This window comes from Sardina pilchardus, chromosome 22 (assembly GCF_963854185.1).
Source record: "Sardina pilchardus chromosome 22, fSarPil1.1, whole genome shotgun sequence".
Lineage (NCBI taxonomy): Eukaryota > Metazoa > Chordata > Actinopteri > Clupeiformes > Clupeidae > Sardina > Sardina pilchardus.
In genome coordinates this window covers 23,997,118-24,017,110 of record NC_085015.1, presented here as the reverse complement: position 1 = coordinate 24,017,110, position 19,993 = coordinate 23,997,118, and the positions used below count along the sequence as shown (strand labels likewise).

The window sequence follows — 19,993 nt, the reverse complement described above, 5'->3', positions numbered from 1 at the left end:
TGTGAACTTTCAGAAGTAGTTCATGACGTTCTTTTTCACTATGGTATGAAAATGAAGTCACTCAGAGGCTAAATCCTCTGGTCATTTTTCAACATTGGAGAGACAAGAGAATACACTAAATTGAAATAAAAAGAAATTGTGTTGACATTTGTAAGTAAGAGAATGTCTATGGAAACTAGGTATTTTGTTGAAAATGCCTATATTTCCATTAAAATGATGAATAAAAGGTTCTAATCATCTGGAAATGTGGCAAACATGCTTGGACAAAGACCCATGGCTATTTTGCTCCCACGCACAGTATGATGATGGTATGATGTCAAAAGTGACCTCACTGCTAATAGATTATTTATACAGCATGTCAGGTTAAAGCCAGTAGAGTCATTTAATGAACAATGTAAATGGCAGGAATTACTGAATGGTACCATGACATGTCTGGGAGTGTGGTCTATTGTCAGATGAAAATAAAATTATGCTCTTTTGCTAAAAACACTTAAGGTGTCTTTGGCATACATAGAAGAATGACTATACTAAAAAGAACCCCATGCCTAATCAGAATTATGGTGGAGGGGCTTTGCTATTGTGGGGCTGTTTTAATTCCCAAAGGCCTTGGGAACCTAATTAAGGTGCATGGCATCATGAACACCAAGAAAAACCTGAACATTTTCAAAGGAAATCAAACAATCTCTGCCAAGGGCCTAAAAGTTGGTCATGATTGGATCATTCATCAGGTCAATGAACCAAAACAAATGCACAGATCAAAACAAATATGGTTTACTGAACACAAAATCAAGCTTCAGACATTGCCATAGCAGTCCCCTGATCTAAACTCCATAGAAAAACAGTGGGATGAGTCAACGAGAAGAATGCACAAGTGTGGACCTAGCAATCTGGACGATCTGGGGAGGTTTTGTAAAGATGAATGGTCTTAAATCCCTTACTTTGTATTCTCAATCTTTATGGGGTGTCAGAGAAGAATATTACATGCTGTTTTATTGACAAAGGGAGGTTTAAGAAGGTATTACAAGTAGGGGTGCCAATAATTGTGAGTGACGTGTTTTTATTAAAAACATTTATTTCTTTATTAGATTTTCCTTTTTCTCAGAATAAATTTGCTTCCCTTGCAGGGTGTATTTTTCCTCATTGTTTTCATTGTGGGAGTACAATAAATCACCTAAAGATTATTTTTTAGACCTATTTTTAGTCAACTTTTACCAAGGGTGCCAATAATTCTGGAGGGTACTGTATTTGTGTATAAAGGTCTTTTACATTATATTAATAGTGTGCACTGGTTAATTGTTTTTAGGAAGAGGAATGTTAACACGATTTATTTCAGTGTCTTTTCATTTGGTTGTGAATGTACTTTGGAAAACCTAAAACCAATGTTACTGTGTAGACTAACTAGCTGAAAGCCATCACAGATTCTGTTATTTCATACTGGATAAGAGAACTGGATAAAGGAACATTTTATTTTATTTCCTCCAACTGGAGTTTTGATATAGAACATTTGTACTTGTTTTGACAATAGAATGCTTGTCTCATTGGATTACACAGGATCTCAATGGTAAAGTCTAAACTCTTCAACACCTCAAAACCATTAAAAGAGTTACACAAAGTTCACTTTAATGTGATTTATCTTCTACGCAACCGTAAAACAGATACTGTAACTGAAAGTTTCAACAAAAGTAATAATACATCCTGTAATAGAGCACTCCTTGCTCTATTGTAACCAGTGGCATCTCACAGCTGTAATACAGACTGCCATGAATGGAGAAGTAACAAATCACCGAGCGGCTTACTCAGCCCACATACAATAATAGGCAGGGCTCATCTGAGTGGAGCTGGAACGGGGGGGAAACGTGAGCTCAACGACCACTTTGTACGGATGACGTGAATCATTTTGGTTTTCCTCACTGTGTGCACATGTCTGTACGGTGGCCATCATGAAAAGACGAATGACTGCGCATCTGCCCTGAAGTGCCTAAATGCAGGCAACACAACTAATAACTTTGCCATAGTCCTGAAACACCCGAGGATGTCTACTACACAGAGTTCTGGTCACAGAAGGGGGGGGGGGGGGGGGGGTCACACGGCTCCCTCGTCTTGTGTCTCGTCCATCTCCCTCTTGACGTCCGCCACTGATGGTTCTGGGGTGTCCCTCTCGGTATCCGACAGGCAGGAAGTGATGGGCATCTCCGCTTCCACTTCCTCCACTTTCACCTGCACAGCAATTACTGTTGGGGGAGCAGGTGGACCAGAAGATCATGTATATTAGAGAAATTTAACCAATGAAGAAATGCAGATACCACTAACTAATGTATACACACCCACACCGTGATACAACTTAAGTGGACATGCTGAAGTTGAAAAATCCAGGGCTGGCTAAACTCTGGAAGCATCTCTGGGCCTCTGTATGCGGTTTGAAGTTTATGTTTTGAGGAGTCATATGAAATGCCAACTACATATCCTCTTAGCAGTGTTGTAGAGGACTGCTAATCCCTAAATAGAATGGAAGAATACTGTATCAAACTCCAAAGACTACGAGTAAATCAAACCACACATACTCTCCTCTGTTGGCTCCTCCTCTGGTTCAGTCTTCAGCTTTATAACCTGGTTGAATGCCTCCTGCTGGTCTGAGGATGGGTCCTCCATAGTCTGGTCGGCTGCCTCCTGCCTGTCTGAGGATGGGTCCTCCATAATCTGGTCGGCTGACTCGTCCTGCTTGTCTGAAGAAGGCGCATCGTCCTGCCTCTGGGACTGTTTGGGTGGCGTGGTGGAGCTACTCTTCCTTTTCATGATCCTTTTCCCTGCAACAGATAACAAAATGTCGAGAGCAACTCTACACTCAACTACTCAACCACTGACCATTTTCCATTTCACCATGTACAGCTGGGCATACTTAAGTTGGGAACATCGATCAATCAAACTCATCAAGTCATTCACTGTACTGTAAGCTTGAGTGGGAAGATCAACGTGAGTGGAAAATCAAAATGATTCCGATGGAATTAGGTCCGCTCACATTTTGTCCATAGCGTGGGCTATCCACACCACACCATTATGTTGTGTCCACAAAGAGTGCTTTGAAAGTGTTAAACAGTTTCTTGGACAGTGTTTTAAAGCACTGGTTCAGAGTTCAGAGAAAAACAGATCCATTTCCGCTACTTAATCATCTCTGTGCCCGTCGTCCTTGAAAACACCCATGGAATGTGTAAGCATACCAACCACATACACAGAAAATGTACCAATGAAGGGAAATCACTTCCTTACTTCTTAAGACACAGTGGAGCAGTAGGGATGGGGATGAATATATTGCTTGACAGTTGTGCTCATAAGTTTACACACCCTGGCAGAATTGTTTGAAATATTGGCCAGTTTTTGCAGAGGACCTTTCATTTATTTAGGGAATAGTGGTCAGGTGAAGTCATCGATCATCACTTAATTGTGTGTGCCCTTTTAAATGGATTTTTTTGGACACATAAACTGACATATCCAGGTTTAATTGACTATTGAGGGTAAGATTCCAACCCTATGACATGTTTGATTGTAATTTTATGGCTGTGTATAAATAGTCAGTGAGTTTCATTGCTCTTGTGAGACCTCAGCACATTTCTCCCAGGGCTGCACTGACTTTACTGGCTACCAAGCCAAGAGGGAAAGCTAGAGAGCTGTAAAAAGATTTGAGGTAGTTCAATTGTATAAATCTGGGAAAGTATCATATATGAAAAAACTGGTCAATAGTGTTTTAAATCTGATAAATAGGTGGAGAATTAGCAGTTCAGTTGATACCAAGCCACAGTTAGGCAGACCAACAAAGATTTCCACCTCAACTCCCAGGAAAAACAGTCCGGATGCAAAGCAAAATCCCTCAAGATACATCAGCTGAAATACAGGCTTCACTGCAAGAAACTGGTACGACTGCACCGCACTTGAACAAAAAACGGTCACCATTACTGTGCCAATGCCACAAAACTACAAAACTACTCTTACTGTATAAATGATGCCAAACAGCACCTGGACAAGCCTCAGGACTTCTGGAGTGAAGTAATTTGGAGTGATGAGACCAAAATTGAACTTCATGGTCACAACCATAAACGCTTAGAGAGAAGTCAATAAGGCCCATCAAGGCCCATCACGAAAAGTGCATCTCTGGTGTCTTTGATGAGTGCCAGCTATGGCGTCAAAGTTGATGCCAAGATGAAGGCAGAATGTTTAGCTATGTGTGTGTTTTAATAAATGGTAAAAGGTCTTATGATAACTCTAGTTGCTACTACAGTAAGAAACACACTCATAACATACTCAGACTTACAAATCATGAAAAATAAAGATTTGTTTTAAGAACTGCTATTAAATCCCATCCACTTGCACCACAAGTAGGCTGATATGAACTCACGTTCGATGCTGTCAGGCTGTCTATTACCTGGCGCAGACTTACTCTTTTTTCCTGAGTATGGTCTAATAGTCTTCTTGCGCTCCTGCCCCTGTGAAGGTTCTGGAAAAAAAAAGAGGCCAAACAAACCTTCATGATTATTCAATTTTCATTACATATGATCCACTGCCACATCCATCAATGGTTATCATTCATTAACTCATCTCACCCCTACATAGTCAATAGTTTCCTATAAGCTAGGACAAGAAACACACAGCAAAATGTTTTACAAAGCCTCAAGTTATATAGTACTTAAACAAATACACTTTACACCTTTGCATTCATAATGAGAACTCCCTTTGCAATTGGAATTGAATCTTTTGGGCACCACTATGATACATGCTTGATTGCTGCCAGGTATGTGTATGTAAAAAGACTACATTACGCCACCAAAGCTGATCTTTCTGAAGCCCAACACAACATAAGCACAACTTATGTTAATTACATTCACCACATACGTACGTGTGCTACAAGTACCTATAACACATATAGAAACTGCATAAAATCCAGCTATACAATGCCACTGGCTTTGTCCTCCCCATACCTTGACTGATAGGTGGCTGAAGCTGGTAAGCGTGGAGCTCGCACCAGCCGACTGGGTAGATATCCGGAGACTCACAGTCCACCCACTGGTCAAACTCGGACTCCCAGCCGTCGAAGTGCAGCAGCAGCAGGCGTCCCACGCAGCGCTCGACGGTGGCCACGCACACCAGCCGCGGCTCCATCAGGTCCACGGCCTCCAGCTTCATGCCAGGGATGTAACCGTGGCCCACCTCATCCTGGGGACAAACCAATGGTGTGACGTGACATGCAAACACATGACACAAAGGAGGAGCTCACACTTCTCCTGTAGCTCAATGGTGTTTTAATCCCCCAATGTTGTCTTAACTAAGCAAACTAAATACTCATTGGGGAATTCTCAAAATACTCACCCACCCACCACACACACACACACACACACACACACACACACACACACACACACACACACACACACACACACACACACACACACACACACACACACACACACACACACACACACACACACACACACACACACACACACACACACACACACACACACACACACACACACACACACACTGTGTAAGTATACATTAACTAAGCAAACTAAATACTCATTGGGGAATTCTCAAAACACTCACCGTGTTGAAAAGCCTTTTAGGAGCAGCTATTGCATGCGATTCTGCCAGATATTTATCCCAAGTGAAAGTTGAAGAGTCTTGACCTAGAACAAAATTCAAAATAAGCATAAAATAAAATAAATAACCTAATATCAATGTTTATTCTTATTATTTAGGTCTAGTTGGTTTTAAAACTAAATGTAATTATCCATAAGAACACACCTCTACTTACAGGTTCATCTACAGTCAAATGTATAAAGTTTCAATGCTCTATTACAAGTTAAGTTTTCTGGGCCGGATTCAGTTTAGTGCGGTTTAGGACATTATACCCAGCTAAACCAAACGGTGCTTCACCTCAAATGATAACGAAAGAGGTGAGGTTTACCAGGAGGAACAGTGAGGGGGATGTTGTTCTTATCACAGTATCCCGTGGGCAAGACGGCATGCGAACTGGCATGGTAGCAGAACCAATCAGAGCCATCGCCGATCTCGACACCATCAATGCCCACCATGATGTAGCCATCCAGAAGCACCTACGACAAGACACAAGTACCACACTGATCAGAAACACGGTTAAATACAAAAGTACAAAAATAATTTGCATGAAACACATGCTAATTATTATACACAATATTTTGATGAAACACAAGGAGACTACAACAAAACTTGAACAAATACCATTTTTTTACATGGTCTTACAATGCAAACCCTTTTTAAAAGTCAACACAGTTTGCTATGCAGAAAACAACTATACTAATCCCTGCAAGTCGAAAGCCATGAAAGCAAAACACTTTCTAGTGTTTCACTTTCAGGACGAGTGACCAACCTTCCGCACGGTTGCGACACAGATGTTCCCCAGATTCAGAGGGTCAATGGCCTCCAGCTTCATCCCCTCCTTAAAAAAGCCACCCTCCATGTACACGGTCCTGGGCTGGGACACATACATGCAGTCAGTATCACTTCAGTGGTATCATTGGTCGTCAGCCATCATACATAGGGCCCCTCTAATTCGTCTTTTTATCTATCCTCCCTTCCTTCCTCAGTCCTCGTTTCCACTGATCTAGATAAAGAATGATGGGATAGTCTATCCAGTGTTCTTTATAGATCAGTGGGAATGAGCCGGAGGACCGAGGAAGGAAGGAAGGGAGGATAGATAAAAAGATGAATGAGAAGGGCCCTTAGTATCACTGCGTAAAATGCACAGCATACTTGGGCAGAGAATGAAAAAATGATCAACACAATAACCATCTGTAATGTCAAACTGATTGTTAATTGATTTATATATTTTACAAATCAGGATTTAACAGATAAAGCTGTTTCAGTCCAGCACCCACAAGCAACCCCCCCACCCCTTCTCACCTTCTTGAATAAACTAGGGAAACTTTCAAAAGACAACTTGCTGAGTGCTGGTGACTGCTCAGGATATCCTATTACAGATACAAATCAAACAAAAGAACAGAATCGTCAAATATTTAAAACTCGACATGGTTGGGAAGCAAAATAACATACAGCTCACAATCATTACAAGATTTAAATAATGACGTCGGTGATGTGCTAGCCGTACACAGAACTCTATCCCAGGAACAATCACAATACACATTGTGTTACTCAGGATTTAATAGCTACTCTGCTAGGTGGTGAAAAAGTAGAGGCCGCACTCAGGGACTAAGATTTATACAAAAACTGTATTCAAAAAAGCCGCAAAAGCCTTACAGACTCTGACAAACAAGGACAAACGTTTCAGGCCTAGCCCATCATCAGTGTCTCAATTTTGAGTAACTGATAGCTACTCTGCTAAAATTTACAGACTGTGACCAGGGCCCACAGCCAATCTTTCATTTTATAAGTGGACATATATTTACATTGATAACGACATCTAAGGACAACGTACAAAATAAATGCGCACTAAACTATGCAGAAATAAAAAACCTTGACTGTATGCACAGCCCTATTTACCTGAGTCCTTGATGAGGTGTCCCACACTGTAGGACCAGCCTACTGGGTGCACCAGAGGGCTGTATATGTGGCACCAGAAGTCTGCAAACTCCTGGTCTTTGGCCACCTGGCCGCCCACCACGTACAGCAGCCGTAGTCGACCCCCGACCACCGTGTCCACCATCGCCAGCCTCGTCCGGCTCACCAGCCCCCGGTCCACCACCTCTACGCGCATTCCCTGGCGGAAGGGGCATCGCATCGCCTCCGCCAACTGATCCAAAGATTCAGGGAGATGGAGAAAAGGCAGACAGGTGAATCTATGAGTTACTGTAATTTCCCAACTATTAGTCGTGGCTTATACATTGATTTTGGCGTTTGGTTGAGGTGCGCACATCCACAGAAACAATGGAAGAGGAAGATCCCACTGGAAGATCGAAACGTTGCCTTTTATGTATTAAAATAAAAAGTGTATTTTGGAGCTTATACCCAGTGTGCGGACCAATCAATCACATTATACATTGATTTTGCAAAATTTCTTCAGCTATGAGGGGCAGATAACATGGTATTAATATGGTAAGAGTCTATAATGTTGCTTATACAACCCCTGGCAAAAAATATGGAATCACCAGTCTTGGAGGATGTTAATCCAGTTGTTTAATTTTTTAGAAAAAAGCCAGATCACAGACATGACACAAAACTAAGTTCATTTGAAATGGCAACTTTCTGGCTTTAGGAAACATTAAAGGAAATCAAGAAAAAAATTAGTTAATCAGTAACAGTTGCTTGTTTTCGACCAGCCAGAGGGGAAAAAAATATGGAATCACTCAATTCCAAGGAAAAAAATATGGAATCATGAAAAACAAATTGACAAAAGAACACTTCAACGCACCACTAGTACTTTGTTGCACCACCTCTGGCTTTTATAACAGCTTACAGTCTCTGAGGCATGGACTTAATGAGTGACAATCAGTACTCTTCATCAATCTGGCTCCAACTTTCTCTGATTCCAGTTGCCAGATCAGTTTTGCAGGTTGAAGCCTTGGGATGCACCATTTTCTTTAATTCTACTACAGATTTTCAATTGGATTGAGATCCAGACTATTTGCAGGCCATGACATTGACCTTATGTGTCTTTCTTCAAGGAATTCAACAGTTTTTGCTCTATGACAAGATGCATTATCATCTTGAAAAATGATGTAATCATCCCCAAACATCCTTTCAATTGATTGGATAAGAAAAGTGTCCAAAATGTCAATATAAACTTTATATAATAAATAATAATATAAGCATTATTGAAGATATAACGATCGCCATCTCCCCAATGCCTTTACCTGACATGCAGCCCCATATCATCAATGACCTTGTTTTTTTCAGGCAGTTGTCTTCATTAATCTCAATGAAATGGCACCAAACAAAAGTTCCAGCATCATCACCTTGCCCATTGCAGAAATGCGATTCATCACTGAATATGACTTTCATCTAGTTATATCCACATTCCAATGAGATTTATGAAGACAACTGCCTGAAGAAAACATGCACATATCCTCAGTTGTTGATGATATGGGGCTGCATGTCAGGTAAAGGCATTGGGGAGACGGCGATCGTTACATCTTCGATAATGCTCAATCCAATTGAAAATCTGTAGTAGAATTTGAAGAAAATGGTGCATCCCAAGGCTCAAACCTGCAAAACTGATCTGGCAACTGGAATCAGAGAAAGTTGGAGCCAGATTGATTAAGAGTACTGATTGTCACTCATTAAGTCCATGCCTCAGAGACTGTAAACTGTTATAAAAGCCAGAGGTGGTGCAACAAAGTACTAGTGGTGCGTTGAAGTGTTCTTTTGTCAATTTGTTTTTCATGATTCCATATTTTTTTCCTTGGAATTGAGTGATTCCATATTTTTTTCCCCTCTGGCTGGTCTAAAACAAGCAACTGTTACTGATTAATTAATTTTTTTCTTGATTTCCTTGAATGTTTCCTAAAGCCAGAAAGTTGCCATTTCAAATGAACTTAGTTTTGTGTCATGTCTGTGATCTGGCTTTTTTCTAAAAAATTAAACAACTGGATTAACATCCTCCAAGACTGGTGATTCCATATTTTTTGCCAGGGGTTGTATTGTGCTCTGATGTCCGTGTTAGATTAAACTAATTCACACCAACAGCCGGAGACAAAGTCATTCGGTGCATCAACATACTTGGCCAATAAAGCATGTTTCTGAATCTGATACAGTACCACTCTCAAGAAAACCACGGGGGAGGGGTTTAGAGCTGCCACTCTCACCGTGATGTGGAAGTCCACAGGCAGTGTGAGGGCTCCCACCAGCCTCTTCATCAGATAGGTCTTCCAGTCCGCCAGCTGCTGATGGAGCGCTGTGGTGAGGGAACAAGAGTCCAAACTTCATTATTCCCTGGAACCGCACTAACTTGAATTTAATACCCACAATGTGTTGCACACCATACATGTTGCATTTTGAAATAAGTATTAGACTGTGCCTGAGATAAATACAGTACATTCACTGCAATAGCTTGTGTATGCAAATAATACAATATATTGTTTGCTATCGTATTATTTATTAAATGTTTACAATGTTTGCACAATATGGCTGTAAACAACTAAGAGAAGACAAAAAAATAGTGAGCCTGAGATGTTGCTGACTCACAGGGTGGAGGCACGAGTAGCTTGCTGTTTACGGCACACCAGCCAATTGGGTGGATATCTGCGTTGCCCAGGTTACACCAGAAGTCCTGGCTGCTGTCCTCTTCAAAGCCCTCAAAGCGAAGCTTAACATTATAACCTAGTCAAAAAGACAAACACATCAATAGGCAACCATCTTTTTTTCTTCAGTGCATAACAGCCTTATCAGTCTGGTTTACTTAGCAATTGAAAACTACATGAGCAGTTGCATAAACATGTTTCAATGATTACGACCTCAGTGGAAACATTAAGTGTCAAACAAATATGACGGGGAGTGGAGTCACACAAAAACATGGTTTTTGACACTCCAAACAGAGGCACTGGCCAGTGAAGAACATCACAGTCTCACCTGATAGTTTGATAACGGTGGCGATCCAATAGACCTTTCCGTGTAAAGTAGCCTTGTGGTTGACAATCTCCACTTTAATACCCTCTCTGATGTCGTCCCACTTGTCTGAGAGAGGAACCTGTTGACAGCAGAAGCCTGATGTTCATTTCTCATGTGTTGACCGACCCACCAAACAATCAGTCATTCAAAAGGAAGGGTATTTAGAAGAAATCCTCCACCTACACCATCTATCCGAATCCACTGCAGGAACCAATTTTTAGAGTAAAACAGGTAAAAACACTGGATTATGACAAGACTAGACATCCCTTTAGAGTAATGGAAGAGACTTACATGTCTAAAGGAGGACACTGATGCTGCAGGACTGTTGTGTTTGTCCAGATAACCACCCCAATCAAAATTCTGTGTTGCTGCTTGGGGGGAGGGACATGGAGAAGCAGAGATATGTGTTAGAAACACTGCAATGTTTCAAGACATAGAGTAGTAATGTATAAAAGGCAAACATTTTCTAATAGCCTAGTTCTTCTTGTTTTGTACATCTGGAGTAACTAGTTTGGGTTTCTTATAGCTCTCTTTTCTGAATCTAAAAACGAGAGACGGAGAGTGAGCTAAATTGCTAGAGTCAAAACCGATCACTGCCATGAGGGAAGAGACACTTTTCTCACTATCTTTCCCAAGGGCTGGAGCATCCTGTAGGGGCACCACAGGCTGTGTTTGGAGGACACCTGTAAAACCACTCTTGTTCAACACTGTGGCTTTCTTTGTGGGCGGTTTTCCCTGTACATATACAAAAGAACATACCAAACAAAGTGAGAAACACAATGCAGAATATCCCAATATTTGTAATGGGTTACAAAAGCGTTCAATTATTGACAGTTAGCAGCTAACAACTCTTTTAAAAGGCCACCATGAAATCCCACTTTTCAAGTTTTCAATCTACAACCCAACAGGATTTTCATTGTCCACCTGAACATGTTATTTAAAGTAACATTTACAACTATTGCAAGCACTCCTTCAGGTGGCTATAATCCACCATCTCACCATGGGCAAAGGTTGGCTAATAACAACATAATTAATGTTCACCTAGAACTCCATTTGGTCACAGTGACTATCCACACTCACTTGGCAAGATGGAAGGTAATATACTTTACCATAAAAGTAAAAACACAGTTACAGTTTTTCTCAATTGTTTTCACACAATTTCTGGTACTTGAGACACAATTCCAGTAATATGTAGCTCATGCACCAACCTCCTGAACCGATTCTGCTGAACTATAAGCACAATTTCTGCTTTACGCTCAAATTGCCGTTCTAAAACACACTGTTTTCAAAACACTACACACAATTCTCTGCATTTGACACAATTTTCATGAAGAAAATGTCTTGTTCTCTCAAGGAACACACTGCCATTCAAATTCTAAAGCTAACTGCCCTACCATGTACACTGACTCATCAGATGGGCAAACACCTGTCACACAGTCTTACAATTAGCAATCAGAGCTTTAGTATTACAGTAGTAGTACAGGCAGAGGCAGAGCCAGAGGAGTGAGAGTAAGAGGAGGAGGATGGGGAGGCCAAGGACCGTAATCTCTGATGAGATCTGAGCCACTAGAACATTGCAGTGCTGCATATCAATACAGTACAGTACGGTACAGTACAAGCTCAATGAGCACAGTAGTACAGTATTGCCTGTGGGCTGTTCTGTAGGACTCTAAGAATAAAGTATGTTTCAAGTATTTGGGGAAAGTATTCCTACTTTGTATTTCTACACAGTTTACAGTATTTTACTATTTGTTTGGCAGCTGAAAGATTACCAACACAAGGGCTTCTGTCTCCTGAACAGGACACTGAAATCATGAGCATTGTCCTAGAAGAAAACGCCATAACATTACGGCAAATACAAAGAAAAATAATAGAAAACAATGAGATATTTAAAAATATTGTTAGGGTAAGCATACTGTATCAACTTACTGTATCAGCTTATCTACTGTTTGTAGTACTGTTTGTAGGGTAACACTGAACAAAATAAGGCCCAAGTCATTATGATGAATGGAGAAGAAGTGTTTTCAATTCATTGCAGTGTTTTAAACTGAGCACATCAGTGTTCAACTGGTCCTTATAAATGTCTTGATATACAGTACCCTCCAGAATTATTGGCACCCTTGATAAAAGTTGACTAAAAATAGGTCTAAAAAATAATCTTTAGGTGATTTATTGTACTCCCACAATGAAAGCAATGAGGAAAAATACACCCTGCAAGGGAAGCAAATTTATTCTGAGAAAAAGGAAAATCTCATAAAGAAATAAATGTTTTTAATAAAAACTGGTCACTCACAATTATTGGCACCCCTACTTGTAATACCTTCTTAAACCTCCCTTTGTCAACAAAACAGCATGTAATATTCTTCTCTGACACCCCATAAAGATTGAGAATACAAAGTAAGGGATTTAAGACCATTCATCTTTACAAAACCTCCCCAGATCGTCCAGATTGCTAGGTCCACACTTGTGCATTCTTCTTGTTGACTCATCCCACTGTTTTTCTATGGAGTTTAGATCAGGGGACTGCTATGGCAATGTCTGAAGCTTGATTTTGTGTTCAGTAAACCATATTTGTTTTGATCTGTGCATTTGTTTTGGTTCATTGACCTGATGAATGATCCAATCATGACCAACTTTTAGGGCCTTGGCAGAGATTGTTTGATTTCCTTCGAAAATTTTCAGGTTTTTCTTGGTGTTCATGATGCCATGCACCTTAATTAGGTTCCCAAGGCCTTTGGGAATTAAAACAGCCCCACAATAGCACAGCCCCTCCACCATAATTCTGATTAGGCATGGGGTTCTTTTTAGTATAGTCATTCTTCTATGTACGCCAAAGACACCTTAAGTGTTTTTAGCAAAAGAGCATAATTTTATTTTCATCTGACAATGGACCACACTCCCAGACATGTCATGGTACCATTCAGTAACTCCTGCCATTTACATTGTTCATTAAATGACTCTACTGGCTTTAACCTGACATGCTGTCTAAATAATCTATTAGCAGTGAGGTCACTTTGGAAGATTTTTTGGGGGAACTTGGTGACCCCAAGATGATAGCTTTGTCTGTAACTCTCAACAGTGGTTCTTATGGATTTTTTTGCCTATCATACCACCTCCATACTGTGCGTGGGAGCAAACTAGCCATGGGTCTTTGTCCAAGCATGTTTGCCACATTTCCAGATGATTAGAACCTTTTAGTCATCATTTTAACTGGAAATATAGGCATTTTCAACTAAATACCTAGTTTCCATAGACATTCTCTTACTTACAAATGTCAACACAATTTCTTTTTATTTCAATTTAGTGTATTCTCTTGTCTCTCCAATGTTGAAAAATGACTAGAGGATTTAGCCTCTGAGGGACTTCATTTTCATACCATAGTGAAAAAGAATGTCATGAACTACTTCTGAAAGTTCACAGACACTCACAGATTTACTTTAAAACGTTGCATTTACATAGGAAAATGCTCCTGTTAAATGTTGTACATAATATGTTTCAGGGGTGCCAATAATTGTGAGCAAGCTGTTTTTGTTAAAAATATTTATTTCTTTATGAGATTTTCCTTTTTCTCAGAATAAATTTGCTTGCCTTGCAGGGTATATTTTTCCTCATTGTTTTCATTGTGGGAGTACAATAAATCACTTAAAGATTATTTTTTATACCTATTTTTAGTCAACTTTTACCAAGGGTGCCAATAATTCTGGAGGGTACTGTATGATGGTTTGTGTGTGTCTCTTGAGAACAAAAGAGCATTTTGAGGAGAAATTACATTGTTTTGAAGGTAAAGTGTCATTTTGCAGGAGAATTGCAGGGTTTTGCCCATTGTGTGTGTTGTTTTGGATTTGTGTGTAGAGTTCTGAGAGTATGAGGCATGTTTTCAGAAAATGTGTGTTAACAATCGAGAAAAACTGTAAGTAAAATGAGATAGAAGGCTGAGAGAATTTTGGCATATGACCGTGGAAGAGACATAATACCTGTAGTCGAGCCAAAATGGAGGACTTTTTAGAGTTGGAAGAAAAGGACCGTGAGCAGGAGACACTGCAGAATCGCTTGGTTTTGGAGTAGAAGTCACCTTTGATGCCTGAGTTCCCACACATCTCACAGACAGCTGAGGGAGAAGGTAGAGAGGGAGTAGTCGTGAGAGGAAAATAACAACTAAAGTGTTATACAAGAGCAATGGCACATTCTGAGTAATTAAAGAGAAAATTAAATACAGATCTAAAACAGTACACACATTTTAGATGTATAAAAATGGTGAATATTTCCTCTAATTTCCTTAATATCTGGAAATACTATCATCTTTCAAACACCACAAATATTACTGTGGTGCACCAATACAACCCCCATCCATCTTCTCACCAGGAAGATCTTTGTCTTTTTCATCAAATGGCTCCATTCCCTCCTCATCCTCCATGTCATCTTCACCTTCATCCTCCTCCTCCTCCTCTTCCTCCTCCTCCTCCTCTGAACTACCATAAGGAGGAGCCCATTTGGGCGCATCATCCTGAAAGAAAGGAAAAAAAATGAATCACCTCTCCTTTATGGAGGTTATACTGTTGTATACACAACAAAACAATAGCCACAATAAAAACACAAAGACACGCAAACACAATCCACACCATAGTCACCCAAGATGAGATGTGAAACTCCATGTTAGATTACACACATTCGTTTAGAAGTATTCTTATGTAACCTGCCTCTCTGTTGGTGTTACACACCGTGCCGCAATCCCTTGGCTGAATCCACAGACCCTGGCGCTTCCCTCTGGAGGTGCAGACAGGGCAGCCTGAGCCACGGCCCCCACAGGACCTGCACAAGGGGCGGATGAACACGGTCGGCACGGCCCCCTCTTTCAGCTTCAGGCCTTTGTTTCCTATGGTCTTGTTGATGTAGTTGGGTCTGGATTCGAAGCAGTCCTTGCCAAAGTGCTCGTTGCACAGGTGGGAGAAGGCTTTGGCGACCCAGTTGCTGCGGGTCCTCTGAACCTGCTTCTCCCATTTCTGAAAGTCCTCAGGGTCTTTGGGGAAGCGGAAGAGCGTCACATTCTGATCGTAGGACTTTCCACAGCCATATGCACAACAGCGGTTCGGCATGGTCTTCGCCTAATGCTGGATGCTGTCAGAGGAAACATAGTTAGTGTGCTAAGAACATCCCTGTTTAAGGTGATGACATTTCCACAGAATGGTTGTGTGGAGAATGAAATAGCCTCCATGAGATTAATACTGCGACTGCATTTAATGTAGATATGATACCATGGGTATTACTGAATATGCAGTTTGTCACTTTGTCTTCTTTAAGGCTACTGTAAGTCTATTTTCCCGTGCGTGCAAGACTACAGTGGGTTTTCAAAAGTGGGTCTACGCCAAGCCTTCATCTGTGCTCAGCAGCATGAGTGGTGTCCAAGTCAGACTTTGAAGAGTGCCACATGAGAGCACCATATTTCAAACAGGCGTATCCAGGGACATCAGAGAAACTTGCGTATGAAGACTTTGCCATTTAAAGACAGAGCTATCCTAACATGAGAAGTCCTTCGGATCATCCCCAACCAACAATCCATGGCATGGTCTTTTTCTCAGGGCATGAGTCAAATAAAAATAGACTGGACAGAAGACTAACTTAAACCATACGCTGTTCCAAACAACTGAATACGAGGACTCGATACACGTTATCTGTTTTAATGACAAGTGAAACAGTTTGAATAGACATCAAATACAACCAATACAACTCACCTCATCCACCACTCGAAAATGTTCCAATTTCTTCTTCGACTATTTTGAAACTCGCAAGACCGTAACACACATGGCTCAACATCGCCGCCAAGTGGTACCAGTTTGAGCACACGATTATGTTAACAACACATTGTGTACTTTTAGAGCACAATACACGCTATTGCCCTAATTATCGTAGGCATACCTAATGCAGTTCTCCAAAAACAAATATATTAGAACCAATATATAGAGATCTGTAAAGAAATGCTATTGCGTTTTCAATTTGAACCGAGACCTCCTCTATAGACATAGCGGTTCTATGGTGTAATGGTTAGCACTCTGGACTCTGAATCCAGCGATCCGAGTTCAAATCTCGGTAGAACCTGTCTTTTGAACATGTCCTGCCGCGACTATCCACGCCCTTACATCTGCCGATAAAGTAACTACAACCGCTGATGACTCTGTAAACAACCTACCATCATCACAATACCTAGGCCTACCAATTCCCTTCATAGGTCACTAATGTAGGTTCGTGGAATTCCTGTAAGTCTGGAAGGAGGGATCTTCTAGCATGGTTAACACCAGCCCGCCTCTAAAGTCTCAATCGTGTTCCCGGTAGCCATCACAAGCCATTGGTTGTGGTGAATGCTCTATCTGTCATCATAAAGAAAATTCAAATTTGCCAACAGGTTTGTCTGGATTTACTCTAGGTCTGTTTCAAAGCTAGCAATACATGGCCTGGCCAAATGTTCTTCTTAATATTAATTTGGAAGATTTAGGTTTAGGCCCACTAAACAATGGTTTAGCATGAAATGTTCTTTAAAAATGTAAGCTAAAGAGACGTTATCCAGCAGACATTTTAACAAAAGACAGGTTCCATATTTTTTGTTTCATTTTGTTGACAAATTTTAGTAAAATATTTGTACAGATACAGTATAACCTATGTAGGCTAGGCCTACATAATGGAGGATAGGATATCATTTTACTCATAAATACTGAATTAGGCATAGGCCTACTGTCAATGACCATAAAAAGGTACTTTTTGCCATCTTCAAGAATAAAAAAATGTATACATATATTTCAGGTCCTAAATGGTATGAGAACAAATCCTTCAACCAAAATCTACAGAATATGAATAAAATGAGAAAGTTTGGTGTAGTGTGTGGCTGTGTGCAGTATCATACAGTTGACAATGTTGTTGCATCTTTTGATTATGTTTTTTGGGTTGCACTTGAACTGACACAAATGTTTTGATCATGATTAAAAGGTTCCTTGTCCAGGCAATAAAACCTGTGCTCTCAGTTCCACCCAGAGAGAGTGGTCATCATTACAGCGCCGAAGAAGAAACAAGGCCTATGTTACGACCATTTTCGTTACAGGCCCAACACTGCTTACTGCTGCCCATCATTCCAAGGAGTCTGGAAATGAAGAGGCTGACACTTGCTGTGACGGGTGTTGGTTGTGTGGGCAGTTTGTGGTTCGTAACCAGTGCATCCATCAAATCCCATATCCTCTGTGGCACTGGGGCATGGGAAAGCATTTTGCCTGCAATGGACTTGGACATTCAACGGTTCTGGAGGCTGACAATAGTAGCTCCATCCAGAGCACTAGGAAGTCAAGTCAAGTCAAGAGGTTTTTATTGTCATTTCACCTTGTAGTTACAAAGTGGAACGAAATGTTGTTGCCACTGACTCCGCATAAACACAAAGATAAGGAAGGTTATATCCTTAAAATTGCTGTTATCATCCTGTTTGGGTTATTTGGGTTCCTCTGCCTGAATAATGCAGCACAGACTTGCCAACGGCTCATGGACAACATGGACAGTGTCTTCTGTGGCTTCCTTTTCCTTTTTGTTTACCTGAACGTCATCTTAGTGGCACTATCCAGAGTCGAACACGCACAACATCTCAGGGAGTGGCTTTGTGCTCACAGACTGATCATCAACCCAGCCAATGCCAGGTCGGGTTGTGCTCCATTGAGTTATTCAGTGCAGTTTTGGGTCATGGATGGTACATTTTTACCATTGTCTGGCCCCTAATGGCACATTTCATGTGTCTACTTTATTTGGTGCTCAAGGGAAATGCTGCCAAACTGGGGAGAGTTCAGGTGTTCATTGACACTAAGGTGGCGTTGGTGAAACCACGCTTGCCCACCATCGACTCTTCTGATCAATGTCTGTTGACCACAAGCCTCTTTCGCCAGACCAAGACGCCTGACCCCTTGGTCATCCCATTAGCAGCATAAACTTGCCTTCATTTCAGAGATTACAACACACGTGCAATGTAATGCTAGGAAAACAAGTGGCAAAAACACATTTCAACCAACAGAAAAATAATTTTAGTTTTTAAGACCAACATGTTGGTGCTCTGTACAGCCAGACCATGACTATTGTGCCATATGGTTAGTGCAGGCAAGTATTTGACACCATTCACAGCCTATCCTACCCTGGCAGGAAAGCATCACAGAGGATAGCAGGAGCAAAGTCCGCTTGGCACAGCCTTAAGATAGATGTTTGTGAGTGGGCAGCTGCCTGCATGGAATGCCAGCAAGTTTAAGTGTGCCGCCACTCCAAGGCGCCACTCTTGAGACTTTTGAAGTTCCAAAGAGACATTTTTATCACATAGGCCTGGACTTAGTGGGCATGTGTATGCTTGCCAGCCATGTCCACCAGTTCTGCATTCTTTGATTTCTTCCTTTCTTTTCAAGTGTAGACAATGCACTCACTCCGCTACAACACCATGTCTGGTCTCAAAGCAATAACAACAATATACTGGTGGAACTTGCAGTTGCCTTCTGACATCCACCAGGAGTTTCTAATCCTGTGCTTTACCACAACTTCCTGTATTGCTTGCATTTGTCCAATGGCCACCTTTCTGTCTCTCTCCGAAACAAAATTCTACTGTCCCTGTAAATTCCTAGCAAATATTTAACCTTAACTGTCTGTTGTCATGCAAACACACCAGTGATTTTTAAAACCTGACTATGTCTCAGGTTTTAAAGCAATCCTGGGTCAGTCTATTTTACAACCAGACGGAATATGCTTTAAAGAGCCATGACCCATACATAACTGAGAGATTTTGTTTTCACCACCCCTCTGATTGGAGTTCTGTTGAGATGGAAAAACATCATGAGTGGCTACAATGACTGTAATACGGTTAGCCTCCATGGCCAATAGCTCTCTGCAACTGAACTTCCTCTTCTCAACACCATATCAGTTCATCCATTGTCCTCATCTTAATTTGAGACACCACTGTCAAACGTCTTGCTTGCTCACCGTTAACCGTTCTGCTTGCTGTCCGTGAACAAAGCTAGTTATCTTACCTGTGTCTTCTGTGCTGTAGGCTTACCCATGCTTTCCAACCAGCTCCATGACCAAGTCTGGCTTGTCCATTTTGCATCTACCCAACAATATTTCTCTGCAGTGCACCTTGAGCATGCCTAACTTCCCGTGGATTCCACTTCCTCCCAGCTCTCACTGATGTGGCAGTGATCTTGATGACTGTATCATTGGATGGAGTCGTCTCCAGACTAGTCTTAGCACATTTGTGCTCCTTCACCATGCCGGTCATTAGTTACTCCAACATTCCCTTTGGCAACCCAAGTCATTTCCTAACTACATTATTAACAATTCTCACATCTGAAACGGCAATTTCATACACAAGCAAAGGCCACCTGATGTGTAGCAAATGGGCAAA

General features: G+C 41.1%; 1 protein-coding gene across 5 annotated transcripts; it reads right to left on the bottom strand.

Annotated features, from left to right (window-relative positions):
• Positions 1-1,598: 1,598 nt before the first annotated feature.
• Positions 1,599-19,730, bottom strand: l3mbtl2 (L3MBTL histone methyl-lysine binding protein 2). 5 transcript variants are annotated; one of them, XM_062526454.1, is made up of 18 exons: positions 19,620-19,730; positions 15,288-15,705; positions 14,950-15,094; positions 14,565-14,698; positions 11,214-11,325; positions 10,882-10,961; positions 10,552-10,669; positions 10,168-10,302; positions 9,789-9,877; positions 7,528-7,777; positions 6,931-6,998; positions 6,398-6,502; positions 5,957-6,104; positions 5,593-5,675; positions 4,968-5,202; positions 4,415-4,486; positions 2,562-2,804; positions 1,599-2,231 (listed from the first exon to the last, which is right to left on the bottom strand). In XM_062526454.1, exons 2-18 carry the CDS (start codon positions 15,681-15,683, stop codon positions 2,083-2,085), a joined length of 2,562 nt encoding a protein of 853 aa, XP_062382438.1. In that variant the 5' UTR covers positions 15,684-15,705; positions 19,620-19,730; the 3' UTR covers positions 1,599-2,082. The 5 variants fall into 5 exon arrangements, with proteins under 5 accessions (XP_062382438.1, XP_062382441.1, XP_062382440.1 ...); XM_062526457.1 differs by having other exon boundaries at positions 4,430-4,486; XM_062526456.1 differs by having other exon boundaries at positions 10,882-10,958.
• Positions 19,731-19,993: the final 263 nt, after the last annotated feature.